Below are 20,811 nucleotides of genomic sequence, written 5' to 3'. Positions count from 1 at the left end.
AGAACACATGTGAAAAACAGTAGTTATATTCAATAAGGTGGAAAAATGAAAGAATGTAGCCTGAGTGCTAGAGGTTTGGCACAAAGTTTTTCAGTAGTGATATTTTCAAGAACTGTATAAATCATACTTATAGGAGAAGATTTTTTTTTTCAACCTTCTCCAGTTGAAAAATTTACACTTCAGAAAGTCTGGCCCATAACCTGTCCTAATCATTTAACAGAACATACTAACTTTATTTTAACTTTGTGTAATTTGTTTAGGTTATTTAAGAAATATATCGTCAACACTGATTCATCCAGAATACTATTATAGTGAAATTCTATTCTTTCATTTAAAAAATATTAAATTTGGTTAGTGTTACACAAAGCTAACTTAACTGATATCACTCTATTGTAAAAATGAAAGATTATTGCAGCGAATATGAAGTTTGTATTGTGTTAACAAGTAACAATGTTAATCTGAATATGCTTTCTAGTTTTATTCCTATTCATTCCCTAATGACTTTGAATTTTGTAAGATAGTTATTAAGTATAAGAAGTTTGATTTTTTAAAAATAAATTGACATACACTAATTTTTGTTGTTCTTTTTGTTTACATTTAGGTTACTTGGAGAATATCAAAATACTAAGTCTCTACTTTGTAACAAAGCATTTGAGTAACTGTGGTTATAGATACAAAACATAAGATCCACCCCAACATTTTTGTAACATAGGAATACTATACTTAGTTTCTATTTGATGTATTAAGTGTACACTTTATAAAGAAACATTTCTAAACATTATTATACCAATTAAGAATAAAATTGAGAAAGTGCTATTAAAATCTAAATACATCAGAATAATTGCATCTGGGGTACAATAATTGCCTGTTTTTATTACACATCAAACATTAATTGTATAACACAAATGGTATATGTTAGGACTACTAGTCTAGCATACATTTGGATAATCCTTTGTTTGGTTTTCCCCCACATTTAACTTTTTTGGTCTCCCTTAGTAAAAGTATATCTAAATAGGACTTTGTTTATTTTGAGTTTTGAAGATGACATTGCCTGGTCAGTTTCACAACAATTTGTCATATCTCAATGTAGTGGAGAAGTATGCTGGCAACATGGCAAATAAAGTATTTTCAGTTTTAAAAAGGTGATCAAATGTACATTTCTGTCATTAGTTGCTGTATTTGGTTTCCAAAGTTTTTGTAGTTGTTGCTGTTTTAATCACTTAAAATTATATATATTTATATTCATAATTTCATGTAATTTCTTGTATGTCAGTCTAGTATTCATTACTTGTAATATCTATTTGTTAAATGTATAATTTATTTGTAATATTAATTGTTACTATTATAATGCAACAAGTATAAGAAATAAAATAGACTTTAGGGCAGTGGTAGGAATGGAGGATTTTGATATAATGGGAATAACTGATACATGGTTAAATGTACATGATTTTGATGACGAAAGTTTCTTTGAAATAAAGGATTGTAGGTTATTTAATAAGGATAGAGTATTGAATAGAGGGGGAGAGGGGTGACTTTATATGTCAGATGTGGGTTACATCCTGTTGAAGTTGAGTATATCAAAGATAATAGCAAGGAGATTGAATATATTTGGGTTTCTCATGTAAAGGAAAAAAGGCTTTTAGTGGTATTTGTTACAGACCACCAAATGATACTGATGAAATTAATGAGCAACTTTACAGCTAGTTTAAACTTTTAATGAGGTCATAATTATGGGTTATTTTAATTTCAGGCATATAGATTGGGAAATTCTAGTCAAACAATGAGAAAGGTTTTTGAAAACTGTTGAAGATGGTTTTCTTCATCAATTGTCAAGGAACTTACTAGAAACAATGGTACTTTAGATTTATTGTTAACTTCTAATATAGAAATTGTTGACAGGGTGGAAATTGGGGAACATCTGGGTGCAAGTGATCATTGCTGTATTAGGTTTGTTTTGTTACATGTGGAATATTTTGGTTACAAATTTTAAAGGGATATGATAAGAATTATCTGTGAATTATACATCTGAGTTATTTGGAGACACTGATCAAATTTTTGAAAATTTTTAAATATTCAAGATTAACATATTCTTTATAGAAAGAAAATGGTGGCTGCCAGTAAAAACCAGGTTAACTCTCAAAAAGGAATAATAGAACATCAAAAAGGATGTATTAAAAAAAAATGTTGGGTGAGAATGTAAAAATTAACAGTAAGGGTTTGTTTAAATACATTATAAGTAAATTTTAGGAAGGGCGTTAGGATCCTTGAAGGATGATAACGGAAGACTTGTATCTGTTCATTAAGATATGGCTGGGTTATTAAATTATTTTTCTTGAGTTTTTACTAATGAAGATTTAAGCAGTATTCCTCATGTTGAACAGTTAGGTAGATGACAACAAGGTCGAATGAGATAATTACATTTATTCTCAGCTTGTTAAAAAAAAAAGATTGGGTAGTTTAAAGCATGATAAGGCTCTTTGTCCAGATAATATATTTCCACTAGGGTTTTGAAGGAGGTTAAAGATTGGATAGTTGAGCCACTTGCAATTTATTTTTGTAAGGATTGAAAGTTAACTAATGTCACTCCTCTTTTAAGTGAGGAAATAAAAATTGTCCCAGTAAAAGTTTTGGAAAGTCCAATAAAAGATGCTTTGCAAAGTCATTTAACAAAGCGTAGAATCTTATTTGAAAGTCAATGTGATTTCATGGAGGGAAAATCTTGCCTTACAAATCTTTTGACATCCTTTGAAAAAGTTGTTGCTTATGTAGATGAAGGTAAGAGTGTAGATTTAGTGTATCTGGAATTTCGGAAATCATCTGACAAGGTGCCACATATAAGGCTTGTGTGTGTGTGTGTGTGTGTGTGTGTGTGTGTGTGTGTGTGTGTATATATATATATATATATTAAAAAAAATATATATATATTCACAAGTGGTGTACTTTAGGGCTCAGTATTAAGACATTTGCTCCTTTTTATTTACGTCACTGACATGTAAATAAAGGAATGGTCAGTAAATTACTTAAATTTACTGATGATATTAAGGTCTTGGAGTGTTGCTAGCAATAAAGAGGATGCTACTGGTTTAAAAATAGATTTCGATCATTTAGTGACTTGGGCAAATAAATGGCAGATAGGTTTTAATTATAACAAATTATTAAGTCATCACAGCTGTTGCTAGTGGTAGGGCAAATTGGATTTTAGGTTGTATCTACAGAAATAGTGAGTACAAATCTAAAGATGTTATAATTTCATTGTATAGGTCACTGGTTAGACCACATTTGGATATTGTGCTCAGTGTTCAGCTCCTTACCTTAGGAAGGACACTGAATTGTTGGAAAGAGTTCAGAGAAGAATGGGGGGGGTTGTCATATGAGGATAGATTAAGAACTCTGAAATTATTTTATCTTGAAAAATGAAGAGTTAGAGGGGATCTGATTGAGGTGTTTAAGATTGTAAAGGGAACTGATAGTGTTGATGCATAATCTTATTTTCATATTTAATGGCAATAATAGTAGGACTAGGGTACACAAATAAACTTTGGAAAAGTAGGAGTCATCTTTAGCTAAGACTATTTTATTTTTCTAACAGGGTGGTTGGCCTCTAGAATGGTTTGCCTTTATATGTTGTGGAGACACTAAATTTAAGTGAGTTTAAGAGAAAGCTTGATAACAATATGAATGATAAGGGCTAGCTTTAAGATTTTAATTTATTTATTTAGTAGTTTTAGTTTAGTTTAGAGGATAGGACAGCTGAGATGGATGAATAGGTAATTTGTTGTTCATAAACATTAAGTTATGTTGCTAGCAATACAGGGAATTTGTTCAGTCTGAGTGGCAGCATGGCATATTTTTATAAAAGCAAGTTTAAGTTGAAACATGAATTTTTTTTTATGTGCCAGTAATGCCACTTGTCTAAAGTAAAAAGTAAACTTTGAGTAACCCTAATATTTGACTTGCACATTTTAACATTTAATAGATAAGTAAAATTTTAAATGTTTTACACTTAACAAATGTTAAGTGTTCATACTAAATCATTAATACCACTGTCGTAAACAAGCTTACAAGCATGTAAAACATAACTGACTTATCTGGAATAACAAGTTTGGGAAATATTAACTTCTTTTAACCAATGGTAAAATTAGAAATATAATCTATAATATAGAGACTTTTTGTTTTTATTATCATATTCATTGATTCACTGTACCATCTGCTATAAACTGCAATTTTGCCTATTCAAGGTTCATCAGCATATTTTGGGTCACTAACCAAAGAAATACAATAAGGCCTCTTGTAATGGTGATGTGTATGAAGTTTTTAAGACCCTTTTAACTTGCCATTTAGTAACCTATAGAAATCTGTACTGGTTCATTACTCTAATGAGTTGATCAATTTCAGTCAGTTAATAAGACCATAAATTAAAATTGAAAAAAGAAAAAGCCCAGAACATGATGAAATGATAAAATACAAAAACTAGGTAAAATAGAAGTGTATTGTCAATTTTCTATTTAAATTTGCATTGGTAACTGATTTTAATCATTTTTATCCAAGTTTTATATAATTTTTAATGCTAAGTTTATTACATTATAACCAGTCCTTTTTAGAATAATTGTTACAGTTCTATACATTGATATTAATATAGATTTTCTTGTTACTTAGCTTGTCACAGCTGGTTGACACGATACAGTATACATCTCGGGAATCTGGGTTCTTGAGTCGGTCACCAATGGGACCTATGTTCATGATTCGCTCTGGAATTTCACAAGCTAGTGATTACAATGATCCTCCTGGGCTTCGTGAAAAAACAAAATACTTGTTGCATGAATGGGTAAACAGATATCACAGTGCAAGTGCTGGAAAGGACAGTTCCAAAGCCTTTTCTACATTTATTCATAAGGTATTAAAATTAGACACTTGAGTAATGAAACTAAGTTGAAGTTAAGATCTATTCTAGAACTACTTTGTTTAGAAAAAAGCAAGATCATCGTTGATTAACTTCACTTTCAAAATTATATTTTAATTTATTAATTTCTTTTCTATACTTGTAAATATACATTTGTGTAGCTGTTAGATATTTATTGGAATACATGCATGTTTCTTTAGCAGGGTCAGTCCATTGTGCTGACAAGCTGGAGAATTTTGTTGGACACAAAAGCAGATTTTTTTTTTTTTTTTAATAAAGCATTTTTACTAAAGATTTGTTTGGGAATTTATAAATGCACCTTGACTCAGAATGCCTACTCTGAGTGTAAGGTAAATTTCATGTTAAAAATAAGAATACTAATTCTTTTTGGTTTTCATATTTCATATACATAACCTCTTGAATATCAATTTTTCTGTAATATTTTACATTTTATCTCTTTCTCTACCTTAAACTAAATGTAGAAACATTATCTGTGCAAAAGTTGAAAAGTATAGAATGAAGTTTGAAGTACTTTCTTCTTCTAGAATGACTGCAGGTTGTAAGAGTAATTAGTTATTATCATAAAAAGCCTCAGGATCGTTAGTTTCATAACTGCTTTCATTTGATTTTATTGTTTTCTTTTTGAACCATCTATGCATTAAACTAATATAACAAAGCAAAAATCATCTGACGTGAGTTGGCCCAAGTTACAATAAACAAAGTATCAAATTACATAATTCATGAAGAGCTCAAGTGAATACCTTCTTGAATTTTTTTGTCTTTTACCTAACCTTGTAAGTTTCAGTTACTTTTTATAACAAATTTATATAATTATGTACATACACATGCAAAATAATAACAAGCACACAAAATATAGTGCCCTATAACTATGATATTGGATTTATAATTAAGTTATATGTGAGTTAAAATAGTTCCCTTACCTGGTTGATGTAATAATAACAGTGAATTGTAGGCTGAATAATTTACAAACTACCTTCAAACAGTGAAATAGTTTTATACAGAAAATTAAAATCTTCTCTCTGTTCATTATAAATAATTCTCTTTTACTTCTTGAAATGGTATGTGCTTGGAATGGAAGGGCAGTGGGTTTCATTTTATTTCACATATCTTACTAAAGCAAGGAGATCTCGGTTATGAATTCACATTTTAACTTGGGCTTATTCATGGTACAGTTGTGATGTTTGTGAGAAACTGAACTTCATATAGGGAGAAAATGTAATCTTAAATTAGGCATTGTGGAGCGGAGAAGTGTCATGTGATACAAGATACGTAAAGGTTGAGAATTTATTTTAATATTTACTTTTGAATTAAGAAATTATCACTAATGTAATGTTAAAATTGGAAGTATAAACTACATTTTAATGCCAGGTTTATTGACACACATTGATAATAAAGTTGTTTAAATAAATTGTGGATGTAATTCTTTAAATGGCCATGACATGCACACTTTGACTCTACCCAAACACATAGGGTTAAACTCTAATAGCAGGATATGTTATCTTAATTGAAAAGATCAATATGTCATGTGTATTTATGTTTCTGCTAATTGATAATGGGAATATTTCAAATTCCATTTTTTTGTACATTTTGTTTTAATTGTTCAGGTGGTTCCAAAATGGCATAGTCATGATATAATTTATTTTTGTAGATGAATATACAAGGAATTCTGAAGACAGAAGGCATGATTACCAGGTTCTTGAGACTCAGCTCTGAAATGTGCACTGACCTGTGCTACAAAACTATCTCAGATCAACCTAATACCTCCTCAACCTTTGTGCGAACTAAGTGTTTTCATACCTTGGATGCTTATGTACGACTAATCTCCTTGTTAGTGAAACATATTGGAGATGCCAACAATATTCTTGCAAAGATTAACTTACTCCATAAGGTACTAAGAAAAACAAGCTGTGAAAATATTTCATTGTTAATTAGTGCATTAAATGAAGTTTGACTCCTTGTTCATGTTATGAAGTGTAAAGATAGTAATTTATAATATTTTTTTATCTTTTAATTTGGTGTTATATTTAGTGACGTAAAAGAAAGTTCTGTAAAAAAATGTTTTTGTGTTACCACTAATGGACACTTCTCATTGAGATTGTGCTACTGACATCTCTAATACTCATTAAATTTCAAGTTTGTTGTATTAATGTTAAATTATATTTACCCACTGTTCAACTAGTTGTTACATTTTGGTATTGTTACCTGTTTTTGTAAATGAGGATTGGTCAATCTTGTATGAGCAGGTACTTGGTATCATTGCTGGCAAATTACTTCAGGATCACAACTTGCGAGGTACGGAATTTCAGCAGTTTTCCTATCATCGGTTGTATATTATGCTGTTCTTAGAACTCAGTGCCCCAGAACCATTTCTGGAATCAATCAGTGTTCATGTCCTGACAGCATTCTGGTATGTGGTGAATAATGTTAGATAGAGCTCTCCTTAAAATAGCTTTGGTTTGTAGGAAACTGATTTGCAAACTGAGCCATTAGTTGAATGGTTTATATTTTTAGATCACTTCATTGGTGGTGTTTCAATTATTAAGTTTCTTTTTAAAGTGAAAAGTAATTTTTATATATTGAATACAACAGTTTTAATGACTATTATTGAATTAAGTCCCAAAAACTTCATAAATTAATGTTTACTGTTTTTTTACTTTGTCAGGATTCTATTTTTGTATTACCTTTCTTATAACAATTTTTTTTCACCATGGGGTATTTCATTATATTGTTTCACCTAATTGTTTTTCTTTTTTTTTACTGTATTGTTAATGAATTATGATGTTTCTCTGGTTTTATAATCATATATTTGCAAGAGGTTTTAGAAAATACTAATTTAGCATTGCTTGTCTTTTATTAAACTTGGTGGTAAGGATACTAAAAATCCAAATTGCAGCACTAAGATATCAGTCTTTAAAACTGGATTTTGTGACTTGTTTACTTCAGCAACACTCTTCACATACTACGACCTTCAAAAGTTCCTGGATTTGCCTATGCATGGCTTGAATTAGTGTCTCATCGTGTGCTTCTAGGAAAGATGTTTGTACTCAATCCACAACAAAAGGTAAGTTTTTAGACAACACACTTAAGTAGTGTTAATTGCTCAATTTCCTTACTTATATATTGAGAGAATACTATATTATATTACATTAATCACCTTATCAAGTAATTTTTTTGTTTGTTCTAGACTTGGAGCATGTATGCAGAACTACTGATTAATTTATTAAAATTTTTATCCCCCTTTCTGCGAAATGTGGAACTGCCCAAACAGATTCAATTGCTGTATAAGGTGAGACCCTCGTAGTGAGTAAACTATTTACTATTGGTTTTCAGTACAGAGCTGTTGATTAACCTTCTATTCACATTTGTTTTCTGGTCTATCTTGATGCAATATTATTGTTAGAGATTAAATTTAATGTGAAAAGTAAAGAACAGTTATTGGGCTTTCTTTTCTTTTGGGATACAGTATCTTCTACAATTTTTATGGGAATTTATTAAAACCTTTTTACATGAATTTGTGTGGTATAGTATATATAGTGTTGTAGGGCTGAATCAATTTCCCAACACCAAGTATGAGTTACTTTGTGTCTTGTGTTCTTTTTTATGAATATATATCCCAGCCTTATTGAGTGAATGGCAATTTTGTTTTCATAAATGTTTTTCTGGTTATATTACCGTGCATAAACTTGCTAAAACTGTTAATAAGGTATGCTATCTTTATTTTTTTAATTTAAAAAAAAACAAGTTTAGTAGGACAATTACACTTAGCCATTGTTACCCAACCTTAAGTATGAGATACGTTTTGTGTCTGAGATCATGTATATTCAGTAGTTTTGCTTTATGAAATAAAATATTACTCAATTAGAATTTACAATTACTGAGATTTTTTTTTATTACATAATATTTTAGTAAGTTTGATCCTTTTGGTTGTGTGATATTTTTTGTTTCTCAATATTGAGTGTTTTTCATCTGAAAAAAACAAATTAAGTTTTATAAAGCAGAATTTGTAAAATGACCTGTGTGTGTCTTTATAAGGTAGTTTTATATAGTTATGGAGATAGGCTATTTTGTTGCAATAAGCTTAAATTTTTCATCATCTACAACATTTAAAAAAATCTTGTTCATTACAAATGTCTACAGAATTTTACCTTCAAATTGAATTTGCCTTAATGTGAACAATTTATAAAATTGTTTTGCATCTTTTTTAATTGCTTAAATTTAAGATTAGTCTAGCCAAACTAATTATTGTTAACTACCTTGTAGGGGACCCTTCGTCTTCTGCTACTTCTACTTCATGATTTCCCCGAGTTTCTCTGTGACTACTGTTATGTATTTTGTGATATCATTCCACCAAACAGTATTCAGCTGAGAAATCTCATTCTCAGTGCATTTCCATGCCACATGAGATTACCAGATCCATTCACTCCCAACCTTAAAGTTGACTTGTTACCAGAGATCATGCAGTCACCTCGTGTCCTAACGAATTTTGGCAGCATGATTCAACCAGCAACCTTTAAAAAGGTAAGTAGCCCCTGTTTAGTGGCTTTGTGCTTATATTCTGATTCAAGTTTGATTAACTGTATAGTGATTCTCCTGATTTTCTGTATTCAGTGACTCTAATAATGATGTTAAAATATTCTAAGTTTGCTAGCCAAATGTACAGTTTGGAGGTCTAAAGGTCAGTTTAAGGTGACGTTCTTTAAAAATTTTGTAAGCAAAGCATTCTTTACAACAGTAAACATTTAAACTTTAGCTGTGTGATAATGAAAACAAAAGTATAATTAAACATTTATTATGCTCTTTAGACATTATTTACCTTCTCTAGACCATCATGATTTTGTTTTTCTTCCCCCTTCTCAGTGGAAATGCTTAACTAAATTGCATAAACTTAATACATTCTCACTTAAATGATTTAGTTGTATCTTTAAAAGATTTAATAAAATGAAATTTATTATTTTCACAATCTTATTAAGGCACTTTTGAAAAATATTATAAATACTTTTTGTTTTAAAATTTAGATATTTTATTCATCAGAAAGTTCCATTTTATATATTTAGTTAACGTCAACTTAATTGTTTCATTTGTTATTTTACCGATTACAGTAGTCAGCATTTCCAGCAATAAGTCATATAAAATATGGTAAAAACTGACAAAAGTTTATTTGTGATCTAGGATATCATCATTGAAAATGGCATCACTTGCCTTTATCAAGCTAAATATCTTGATTTTTGTTAACAATATTCTTGCTCAAGATTTATTTATATTTAATAATTATTGTTTCTTTTCAATACACAAGCTAGTTATTTTTTTTTATACATTTTTGAATATAATAAACTTCACAATAATATTCAATAAATAAGGATTTTAGATCCCTAAGTACTCTTTCACCACCTACTATACTCATTAAATCTAATTAAGCTTCCATGATTTCTTGCCGTAGAAAAGAAAATCTGTAGCTTTACAACAAGTGTTGCTTGACATTCAAATCACTTGTTCACTTTTGTAAAAGCTACAGTTAATTACTTTCTTGAGAAACTGTAAATTAGTGCTGAAACTACTTTATTCACCTTGATGTAAGTAGTTTGTAATTTGCTCTGTTCAGTCTTATAGAACATTGCTATTTTCAAAGCTGAGCTTCAGTAATAATTGTTCCAACCACATGCTATGACATGTTAAATGGTAGCAACTAAACACCTTTACGAATGAAACCTCTAAAAGAAAAGAAAAATTGTATGTTGAACATAACTTGGATAAATATATGTTCTTAAGGGATGTTAGTTTCTTATCAAGTACAGATATTATTATGTATACTTAAAGATAAGCTAAACAGTTAAACAAATCAATAAATGCATTGTTTGCAAAAAAATATTTCTTGGAGGTCTTCAGAAACAAAAGTTGAATCATTTTTCTTAAAAAGATACATTAACTAATTGCTAAAAAAATTAAGATTTGAAAATATTTTTCATTAAAAAAAACTTTTGAACTAAGTAGAATCATTATTTTGACTTACATTCAGAAATTTTGCATATAGGTATGTATTTGACACACACATTTATTTAGGTGTGTGGTAATACTTTACTGAAGAGTATAATTTCTTGCATAAGAGAGGGGGATAAATTGTTTTTTTTTCTTCTAAGGTTGGTACTGTACTTTTATGTTCAAACTATTTGAATACTATTTTCATTCTTTAGGAATTGGACTCTTATATGAACAGTCGAAGTCCAGTAACCTTCCTATCAGAGTTGAGAAGTATTTTGCAGGTTTGTTGTTTTTATAACCAAGTAAACAGTTAGAAATTGTCAGGTTCCACCTGATTCAAGATGGTCCATGTTATAAAAGGTATACTATAAATGATATAAATCAGAGAATATAGAAACATTAAGATTGGCTGTAACTCTACAATTATTGCAAATATAAAATGTGGATAGTATGGACAGTTTTTCCAATATTGGATATTATTAGTTTTAAGAAATGACAGTCTAAAAAAAAGTAGTTTTAGCTACATGATGGTTTAATCTCCTGGTATATTATTTTCAAGAAGCCCTCTTTGAATGCCACCTTCCACTTATTTCTAATCATATGTCTTCAGTCAGTCAAGAACATTCTAGAATTTTGTATGTCTTTCCATCATACAGTTTTCTTAATGTCAGGGTTTTAGGTATACTTATAGGCAGGATTCTTTACAGTAGGTGTCTGTGACTTGTTGGTGACAAATTTCAACAATAAATGGACAGCACACAATTCATTTGTTTTAAAATAATGTATTAAAACAAGTCGAGTGTATTTATAAATGTTTGTTCCACAGTTAATCACTTCAGTTGTAATTAGAGCTTTAAATAATGTATTTTCACCAAGAGTCCACACAGGCTGGTTCAGTTACCTTAGAACCCAATTTACAAGACAAATTCTTCTTCTATACTCTCTACTCTTCTCTAATCTGTGATTATTACACTTTAAAAGTTGCTACCATACACTTTTTTATGGCTAAATTTGCAAATGCAGTCCAGATCTATTTGACTGTATCTCCCATTAACTTGGTTGCCTATATATATTGCCCAGCTAAGGCCTAGAATGTCTACAAACTACTAGACACAAACTACACAACAATTGATTCGTAAACAGATATGTAAGCAAACTTGCCATAACTGTCACTTGTAAAATAACTTACTTTAATGCTCATGCAATATAAACTAAATAATACTGTTGTATTAAACTTAAAATGAACAATCATGTATATCTAACACTTAACATATAAAAGTAAAATTAGTGTGCTGTCATTCCTATAATTAACTATAGCAATTCAATCTTAAGCAACTGCACATTTATGGCAAAGCTTGAAAATAGCTGTGAACAGTAATTACAGGTCTATAAAAGATGATGGAAAATGTATTGCTCAAAAGATATAATTCCATCCAAATGTATTTGCTGAGCAGACTGAATATCACTTCATACCAAATCACCAAACTTGTAAACCTATTTCTAGACAGAGCTTATAGAATTATGTCTCAACAATCTTTCATAAGGGAGTTAGGCAAGAGAAGAATAAAAATAACTGGCTGATTGTTAGCAGCTTATTCTCATAAGGGTATATCTATTTTAAACTTGTGCTTTCTAGGTCATGAATGTTTCAGTGTTGGCATGGATATTGTGTGTTTTTATATCCTTGGAGTTAGGAAAAGTCATAAACAGCTACAGTAATTAAAATAGTTATGGAAACACCTAACCAATACACTTACAGGAGTCTCCAACAACAAGTAATGGTAACTAGATGGTGAAGTTATTAATGGTACAAAACGTTATTATTAAAATACAGAAGAAATACTGATGTTCTACAATGTATTAGTATTTTGTATGCGAGCCTTTTGCTTCACACAGCACTACACACTGTTTTCATGCTGCCTTACTGCTTATCAATGTACAATTGTTGATTATTGCTCCAAAATTACAATATTACCTCCCCTAATTTAGCCACGTTGTTTATCCATACACTCAGTGTTATTATTGGAACAATTGCAGGCCAAGCCTTGGTTATGAATGTTCCATTGCTCTCTCTGCCATCAAGATATCTTTTCAAGTTAGCTGTATGCTTGGGATCATTGTCTTGATGGAAGATAAATTCATGCCCATTGATTCATGTACCTGAAGGAATGGATGATGAAACAGAACCTGCTTGTACTTTTCAGCAGTAAAAATGCTATAATATTGTGTAAATCACAGACAGTTATCTGAGTTGCATTTCTAAACTTGTATTAATTCTCCATCATGCTTAACTGTAGATGTTTTACATTAATTATTGTTGTTGATTGTTACCCAACAATTTGAACTAGGTTTTATCTGTAAAGAGCACATATCCAGCCTTACTCATTCCGTTGTATGTTGTCTAATGTCCATTTCAGCCCTTTGGTTTGATTACCTTTTTGCAGCAGCACTCTTTGGCTCCACTACACATCCATTGAGACCACTTTAATAGCATTCCATTAGTATTTGTATTTTAAATCCTTTTTCTCATTGTTTCATAATTATTTCAAATTCTGTGCTTCAAAGAAAATGTTAATGATTTTAGCAAAGCATAATGTAAACTTCAATTTGATAATTTCAATCTGAAGTAACTGAAAGTATTCGTAACACATTTTTATACATATTTTGTTGAAGAGCTGCTTCTAATTATACAGATAATGTATATTAAATATAATTTTCTGTTTCAGGTTTCCAGTGAGCCAGGAATGAAATACAATATTCCTTTAATCAATGCTTTAGTCTGGTATGTTGGTATCCAAGCCATCAGTTACATTAAAAGCAAGGGACAGACGCCAGGCATGGGAACAATCACTCACACTTCTCACATGGACATATTCCAAAATCTGGCTGTGGATCTGGATACTGAAGGTTTGAATAATATTCCATTCCATCTTATATTTTCCAAAAATGTTTCAAAATCTAGCTGCGAGTCTGAATATCAAAGACTTGTAGTTTTAATATTAATTTCTGGGGCAAAAAAGTAATAACACATCATGATTTGAATGTTGATTTATGGTTTCAGTTCTTCTGTTTTTTGCAATGATTTGAATCTTGATTTCTAATGTCAGCTCTTTGTAATTCTGACATTTCTATTAGATTGTAGTTCTAAGGGAGGTTTTCAAACCTTTAGTCTACTAGAGCATTATTGCAGAACTGATATCCTGTCAATATGTTTTTGTCTAATTTATGAAAATAAGATCTGTTTTCTGTAATAAGAATACGGTTTATTTTTTGCTTCTTTTGGTTGAATATGGTTACATCACATTACAGAATCACTAAAATAATTCAATATACCAGACATATTACAAGAATTAATGCATATAAAACACTTTGTATCTGTAAGTGTGCAATTTCTTTAATGAAACAGCTATACTTTCAAAACTGGAAAGAAATCAATAATAATCCTTACTATATGTCACATGAAATATAAAATCTCCAATATACAATTTTCAATGGAAATTAAAGAAACTTTTAAGGTGTACTTTTGTATTATAAGTGTATTCTATACAACCTTTATGATCATTATTAATAATAAGAAATTATAATGTAGCCTACATATTTATTTCTACCTTCTGTTATTATTGCTTTTCATGTTTCTGAGTGACACTTGTTATCACTATCGTTAAGCATGAGTTGAAGTACTTTCCACGTAACATTATTGGTTTACCCTTTTCTTCAGTATACTCATTTTAACAATTTTTTTTATTTTCCCATATAACAACACGGGACCTATTGGTCTGTCTTAGCTGTTCTATCTTCTAAAATAGATTAAAATTATTTTAAAAAAATCTTAAAGCCATCCCTTTTCATTCATATACTTATCAAGCTTTTTCTTAAACTCGCTTAAATTTACTGCCTCTACAACATCTGAAGGCAACCCATTCCAAAGAAAGGCCGCCCACCCTGTTAGAAAAATAAAATTGTCTTAGCTGAAGATGACTCCTATTTTGCCAAAATTTATATCTGTGACCCCTAGTCCTACTATTCTCATTGTTAAGTATAAAAAAAATATAATGCATCAACACTGTCAATTCCCTTTACAACGCCTTAAACGCCTCATTCAGATTTCACCCCCCCCCCCCAATCTTCATTTTTCAAGAGAAAACGATTTGAGATATTTCAGTCTCTCCTTTTATGACAACCCCTCCATCCCAGGCACCACTCTAGTAACCCTTCTCTGAACCCTTTCCAACAATTAAATGTCTTTACCTAAGGTAAGGAGCCCAAGACTGAACACAATATTCCAAATGGGACCTAACCAGTGACATGTACAATGAAAGTATAACCTCTTTAGTCTTGTATTCAATATTTCTATAGATACAACCTAAAATCCTATTTGTCCTACCACTAGCAACAGCACACTGCTTCAATGGCTTTAGAGACTGATCAACTATTACACCAAGATCCCTTTCCTTTGTAACACTATTAAGGTTATTCCCAGCCAAATTTTACTTATAATTCAAATTATGATAACCCAGATGCATTATCTTGCATTTATTATAATTAAAACCCATCTACCATTTATTTGCCAAACTCACTAAATGATCTAAATCCTTTTGTAAATCAGCAGCCTACATTCACAACTAGCAACACCTATGACCTTAGTATCATCTGTAAATTTAAGTAATTTATTGACTATCCCATCATCTATGTCCTTGATGTAAATCAAAAAGAATAAAGGTCCTAAGACTGAGCTCTGAGATACCCCATCAGTTGTCTTAGGTACATGATGGTTAAACAAGTTGTATGACTGAAAGCCTTATCTTGGTGAACCCATATCCAAGATGGAAATTGGGGGCATGTGGATAACTTTTATCTACTGACCATTGGGGATTCTCACTTGTTATGAGAGGCCATACTTATCTTGGCTGCAGTAAAACTTGTTGCAGTTTACTTTCTGGTTGTTTTTGATGCCCAAGTTGATCCATATTCCTTTGCTTTCCAATGGTATTAAGTAAAAGGAATATTCATGTGCTGTAAATTCTAACTTACTAATCTGAACATATTTTTATGATATGAGTGTGAATACTTTGTGGCCAGTATATATTCGTCCCTGAAGTAATTAATTTTTAGTTGCATTACACTACTTATGCCAAAATGTTGGTCTGATAGATGTCTTTCCACCAAGACCTAATTTGATTTGAATATTCAATATAATTTTAATATAACAAAGTCACCCTCTCTAACCTTTTATTAAATGTGTAATGAGTATAGTTTGTCAAGGAGAGGAAAATCTCCTTGAATTTAAACTCTGTTAAAACAAAGTTCCTATCCCATTTTAGTGACAAAGAGCAAACTATAATAAAATATAATAAAAGCTGGTGGTTGTAAACTAATTTTTTAAGTCATTTTAGTGACTTCAAAAATCCAAGAACTTGAAATGCAATTAAAAACAAATGTGTACATATAACAGATGACTGTCAAAAGTTACTTCATACACCTTCTGTTGTCTTATACATAATTTTATTTTACCACAAATTGCAAAATGCATTATTAAGTTACATGGTTTAAGAACTTGCTAAAATTGACTGGTTGAGTGGGTAAACATTTTGCATGACTCGTTACCCTTTACACCTTGAACTGAAATTGCTATACGTAGTTTTAAGTGAAAGGTGAATGATATTTCTTTGTTCATCTTTGATTAGTTCCTTGAAATAGAAGGTAAAGTTTTTCTATACAAGACATTCTACTAATGCATTGGTAATATACCCATTAATTATTAAAAATCTTAATTCAAATGTTAGACCTTGTTAAATCTATCTCACTAGGCCGTTATTTGTTCCTGAATGCAATAGTAAATCAGCTTCGCTACCCAAATAGCCATACTCACTACTTTAGTTGTACTCTGTTGTACTTGTTTGCTGAAGCCAACACTGAAATCATTCAAGAACAGATCACTAGGTAGGTGGTTTTGAAATGCATGTCAATTTGCCTGTTATAGCTATGTATGTTAAATGTTCTTTTAAAAATACTTGCAACAGTATTCAGGTATGAACATTATTAAAACAAGCTTATGGAATAGTTTTATATGTATGTACCAACTAGAAAAGCTGTCTAAATGAGCAGTTTTTTTGTAATATTTAACAAAATGGAATTTTACAATAAATTATTTTATCCAGGGTTCTTCTGGAGAGAGTAATTGTGAATAGGCCACATCCATGGGGATTGCTGATTACCTTTATTGAGCTAATTAAAAACCCAAGATTTAAAATCTTGAATCGTGAATTTGTACATTGTGCCCCTGAGATTGAGAAGTAAGTATCTGTAAACTCTTGATACATTGAGAAGTTAAACAACATGTTGTAATTTCTGTATTAAATGATTTATCTGGACTATTGCCATGTTATTTCTTTATTTATTTTTTTTATACCTAAGTTTTTTGGCTCAATTACTTGGGCCTTCTAAAGGAGCAAGACATTTAGTAAACAAGAGAATCTGACTGAGCAATTTAAATTACAAGTTTCCAAGCAACAATAATAATGATAAAAAGTGCCTTCTGAACCTTTACAACAATTAGCCTGAAGCTTAATAAGGTAAAATAAGATGGTACAAGTTAAAACGTTGCAGGTCATATTATTATTGTGACTTAGTAACATAATTCTAGAAAGATATGATCAACAGTCCAAATATGTTATTTAATACAAATGAGTACTCATGTTATAAGCCTAAAATGTTGTATTGTTATTTCGTTTTTGTTTTCAATAAAGGTATTAAACTTTGTCTCAAGGTTTTTTGCCTTTAAGCTACTTCATAGTTTAAACCTTTTGTAATGTGCTAATTAATCCAAACAATTTGGGGGTTGTTATAATAAGATTCAGGTATTATAGTATGTAACATTAAAAAAAACGGAATTTCAGAATATTGTGGAATCATAAAAATGTTTATTAAAACTTTACATTTGAAGTAGACTTGTATTAAGTTTTTTTAATGTAGCATGCTGGTGTGACTTTCTCCACAACTTCCACAGAATTTAAGTTCAGTGACTTTTTTTATATAGATTATTTGATTCTGTGGCTCACTCCTGTATGCCTCAGAAACCTTCTGACACTGCTAGCAATTGAGGACTTGACGGTGATGCATAGGAATTTTAACTTGATAATGCCATATTGATGTATAGGATTTTTTAATTTTTAATGCTATATTGATGTATAGGATTTTTTTAACTTTTTAATGCTATATTGATGTATAGGATTTTTTAACTGTATAATGCAATATTGATGTATAGGATTTTTAACTGTATAATGCCACATTGATGTATAGGAGTTTTTTAACTGTATAATGCCACATTGATGTATAGGATTTTTTTAACTGTATAATGCCACATTGATGTATAGGATTTTTTTAACTGTATAATGCCACATTGATGTATAGGATTTTTTTAACTGTATAATGCCACATTGATGTATAGGATTTTTTTAACTGTATAATGCCATGTTACTTTAACATTGTACTTTTTTGTAGTTGTCATCCAAGGAATAATTTTTAGTGAATTATTGTATTTTTTGGAAATAAATAAAAAAAAACAACAATTAAAGCATTTTTAAAGCAAATACATTTTTCTTGTACTGAACCAAAAATAACTTTTTGAATAGTCAACAGACTAAGTAACCAGATGTATGAAAAGAAAGTATTAATACACTAGCAGTGTTTTAGTTAAGATAATAGAAACGGACATTGTAACATGCTATTTATCTTCTCTTATCCTAAGATGCAGCAATACTTTAAAATGGTATCATATATTTAATTACAAATATTATTTGTAATAACTAAACTGAATAGACAAGTTATATATCACTAGAAAAAGAATCACTAACGAACTGTAAATAAGCTTAACCAATAATACTGTTATAAATATAGTGTTAAAATATTTCCTTTTTATCTAACACTTTTGAGTGAAGCAAAGTGTATAAAATAGTCTATAAATATGCAATGTACAAGCTAAGTATATCTTGTTCTTCTTATTCTAAGTATGCTATATGTACACCATATCTATTGTATCAGATATACTGAACAAAGAAAAGCTTGAGGTTATATATGCATAAGTTGAATGTTTTATATTTAAAACCACAAAAATAAATTCCATGTGTAGTAGGATAACGTGGCAACTTCATTGACTGTGTTTTGACCATTTCTGTACTAAATATAATTTAACCCCCCCTATATATATAAAAGACAAAAATGTATGCTTTGATTATACTCCTGTTATGTTACATTAGAAATATTAATTAGACAAGTAACGCGTCTTATGATCCTGTTCTGACAATTGTTTGTGTATTAAAAACAATTGATACTAATTATGTAAGATACTTAACATCTTGTGTAGTTATGTATCTATGTATAGATACATCTGACAGAAAATTACCTAAATTTAAAATATGTATTGCTTAAAAAAATTAGAAACCCAAAGTATAAATGAAATTGGAAAGTTAAACATTTTCGTAAGTTTACATCATCTAAAGCCGTTGTGCCAGACACTTCAAAAGATTTCGTCAAGAAAGACGGCCACAGTTTAATTGTTTTTATGAAGCGTTTGATTTACGGCTCTGAGAGATGAACTAGGTAATTGGGGACTTGATGGGTTTCTTTGTGTTTTATTCGTGACGTGTTTAGAATTTTATTTACTAGATTTTTGAATTGCAGGAAGTGTGCAAGATGATTAGGTATTACTTTTACCATTGTTTAGTAGGTAAGAGAGAGAGATAGGTTACGTATTTACAGAGATGTTTTAGATCAGTCGAATGTTACAAGATTGATTGGGATTTGACGTCCCTTATTGATTTGTTTAGATGAATTAATATAGATATTTATTTTGGCATTCGAAATAAGTATGTCAATAAAATTATTTGCGATATTTAATTTGGAGAGAGAGAGAATTGGACAGGGAATCTGGGACAGAAGGTATTGTAATCTGCAATATATCTGTTAATTGGAAGATTTCGTTATATCTTTGTGATTATATGATAAAATTCAATCTGTTAGAATGTTTTATAGCAGAGCCCTCCTTAAATATGACATTCATTAACGCAAGGAATTGGGTTTAGTGGAAGAGAGGTGTGTTTTATTATATATTGATTTATGGTGATAACTGTAATGAACAGTAAGACATTTTATCGCTGGCGTCCACAGTCCACGTGTGGTCGAAGAGTTCGTATTTTGATATTGGGTTTGGGTCAAGAATTACAAGTAGTATTTCTGTAATAAAGTAAACTAGGTTTTCTTGTGTGTTAGATCTTACTATTGTTTGTTTTTGTTACGTCGACGTATGTTGAACGTTATCGAATTTAGTGTTTTAATAGGTTTAATGTACTGGTGGGAGTGGGGTGTCACGTTGAGTTAGGATTGTCTTAGTTTCATTGTGTTGTGATAGGAGCATTTTAGTTTTAGAAGCAGTAAGTAAAGAGGGAGTATTGGGTATGACTATTGTTGTGGATAGTAATGTCGTATGTGTTATGTTTGGTGTGCCAGATTTATATATACAGCTAACGATATCTAGATACTTCTGCTTCATGCCACACCGTCACAACCACAGTTGGAACATGTGTATTCTGTATAATGAAAACGTTCAGCTACAAGATGATTATCTGCCAGCCGAACACCGTAGGGATGAGCCTCAAAGGCATCCCTAGTGTGTTCAAACCGTTGGCAATAGTAATATTGAATGACAAGCAAAAGTGCCCGTCCCCAGTGACGGTAAAAGTTTAAGTTAATCGATCAATTTAAATTATTTCATGGACTTTAAAAACGTTTAATTGTGTTGCATTCTTGGTTTCACTCAGAGCCAAAGCTCTGAACTACTTATACCGCCCACCACATAAAGTAATTATTGAGCATGTCAGTCATGCTAAGAGCCGCTCAACAATAACGTACGATAAATC

The 20,811-nt window shown here is 30.4% G+C and overlaps 1 protein-coding gene across 1 annotated transcript in view; it reads left to right on the top strand.

The window, feature by feature from the left end:
* Positions 1 to 18,039, top strand: part of LOC106460247 (CCR4-NOT transcription complex subunit 1-like) — a 40,538-nt gene extending 22,499 nt beyond the window's left edge. The window contains exons 13-23 of the mRNA XM_013919932.2: positions 4,657 to 4,894; positions 6,570 to 6,809; positions 7,165 to 7,328; positions 7,865 to 7,982; positions 8,106 to 8,207; positions 9,182 to 9,439; positions 11,110 to 11,178; positions 13,624 to 13,804; positions 16,705 to 16,837; positions 17,056 to 17,190; positions 17,934 to 18,039. Coding sequence (XP_013775386.2) covers positions 4,657 to 4,894; positions 6,570 to 6,809; positions 7,165 to 7,328; positions 7,865 to 7,982; positions 8,106 to 8,207; positions 9,182 to 9,439; positions 11,110 to 11,178; positions 13,624 to 13,804; positions 16,705 to 16,837; positions 17,056 to 17,190; positions 17,934 to 17,997 — 1,702 coding nt within the window. The 3' untranslated portion in view covers positions 17,998 to 18,039. The remainder of the gene's footprint in view (positions 1 to 4,656; positions 4,895 to 6,569; positions 6,810 to 7,164; positions 7,329 to 7,864; positions 7,983 to 8,105; positions 8,208 to 9,181; positions 9,440 to 11,109; positions 11,179 to 13,623; positions 13,805 to 16,704; positions 16,838 to 17,055; positions 17,191 to 17,933) is intronic.
* The last annotated feature ends 2,772 nt before the right edge of the window (positions 18,040 to 20,811 follow it).

Source organism: Limulus polyphemus, unplaced genomic scaffold, assembly GCF_000517525.1.
Source record: "Limulus polyphemus unplaced genomic scaffold, Limulus_polyphemus-2.1.2 Scaffold735, whole genome shotgun sequence".
NCBI lineage: Eukaryota > Metazoa > Arthropoda > Merostomata > Xiphosura > Limulidae > Limulus > Limulus polyphemus.
This window is presented reverse-complemented; position numbering and strand designations above follow the sequence as displayed.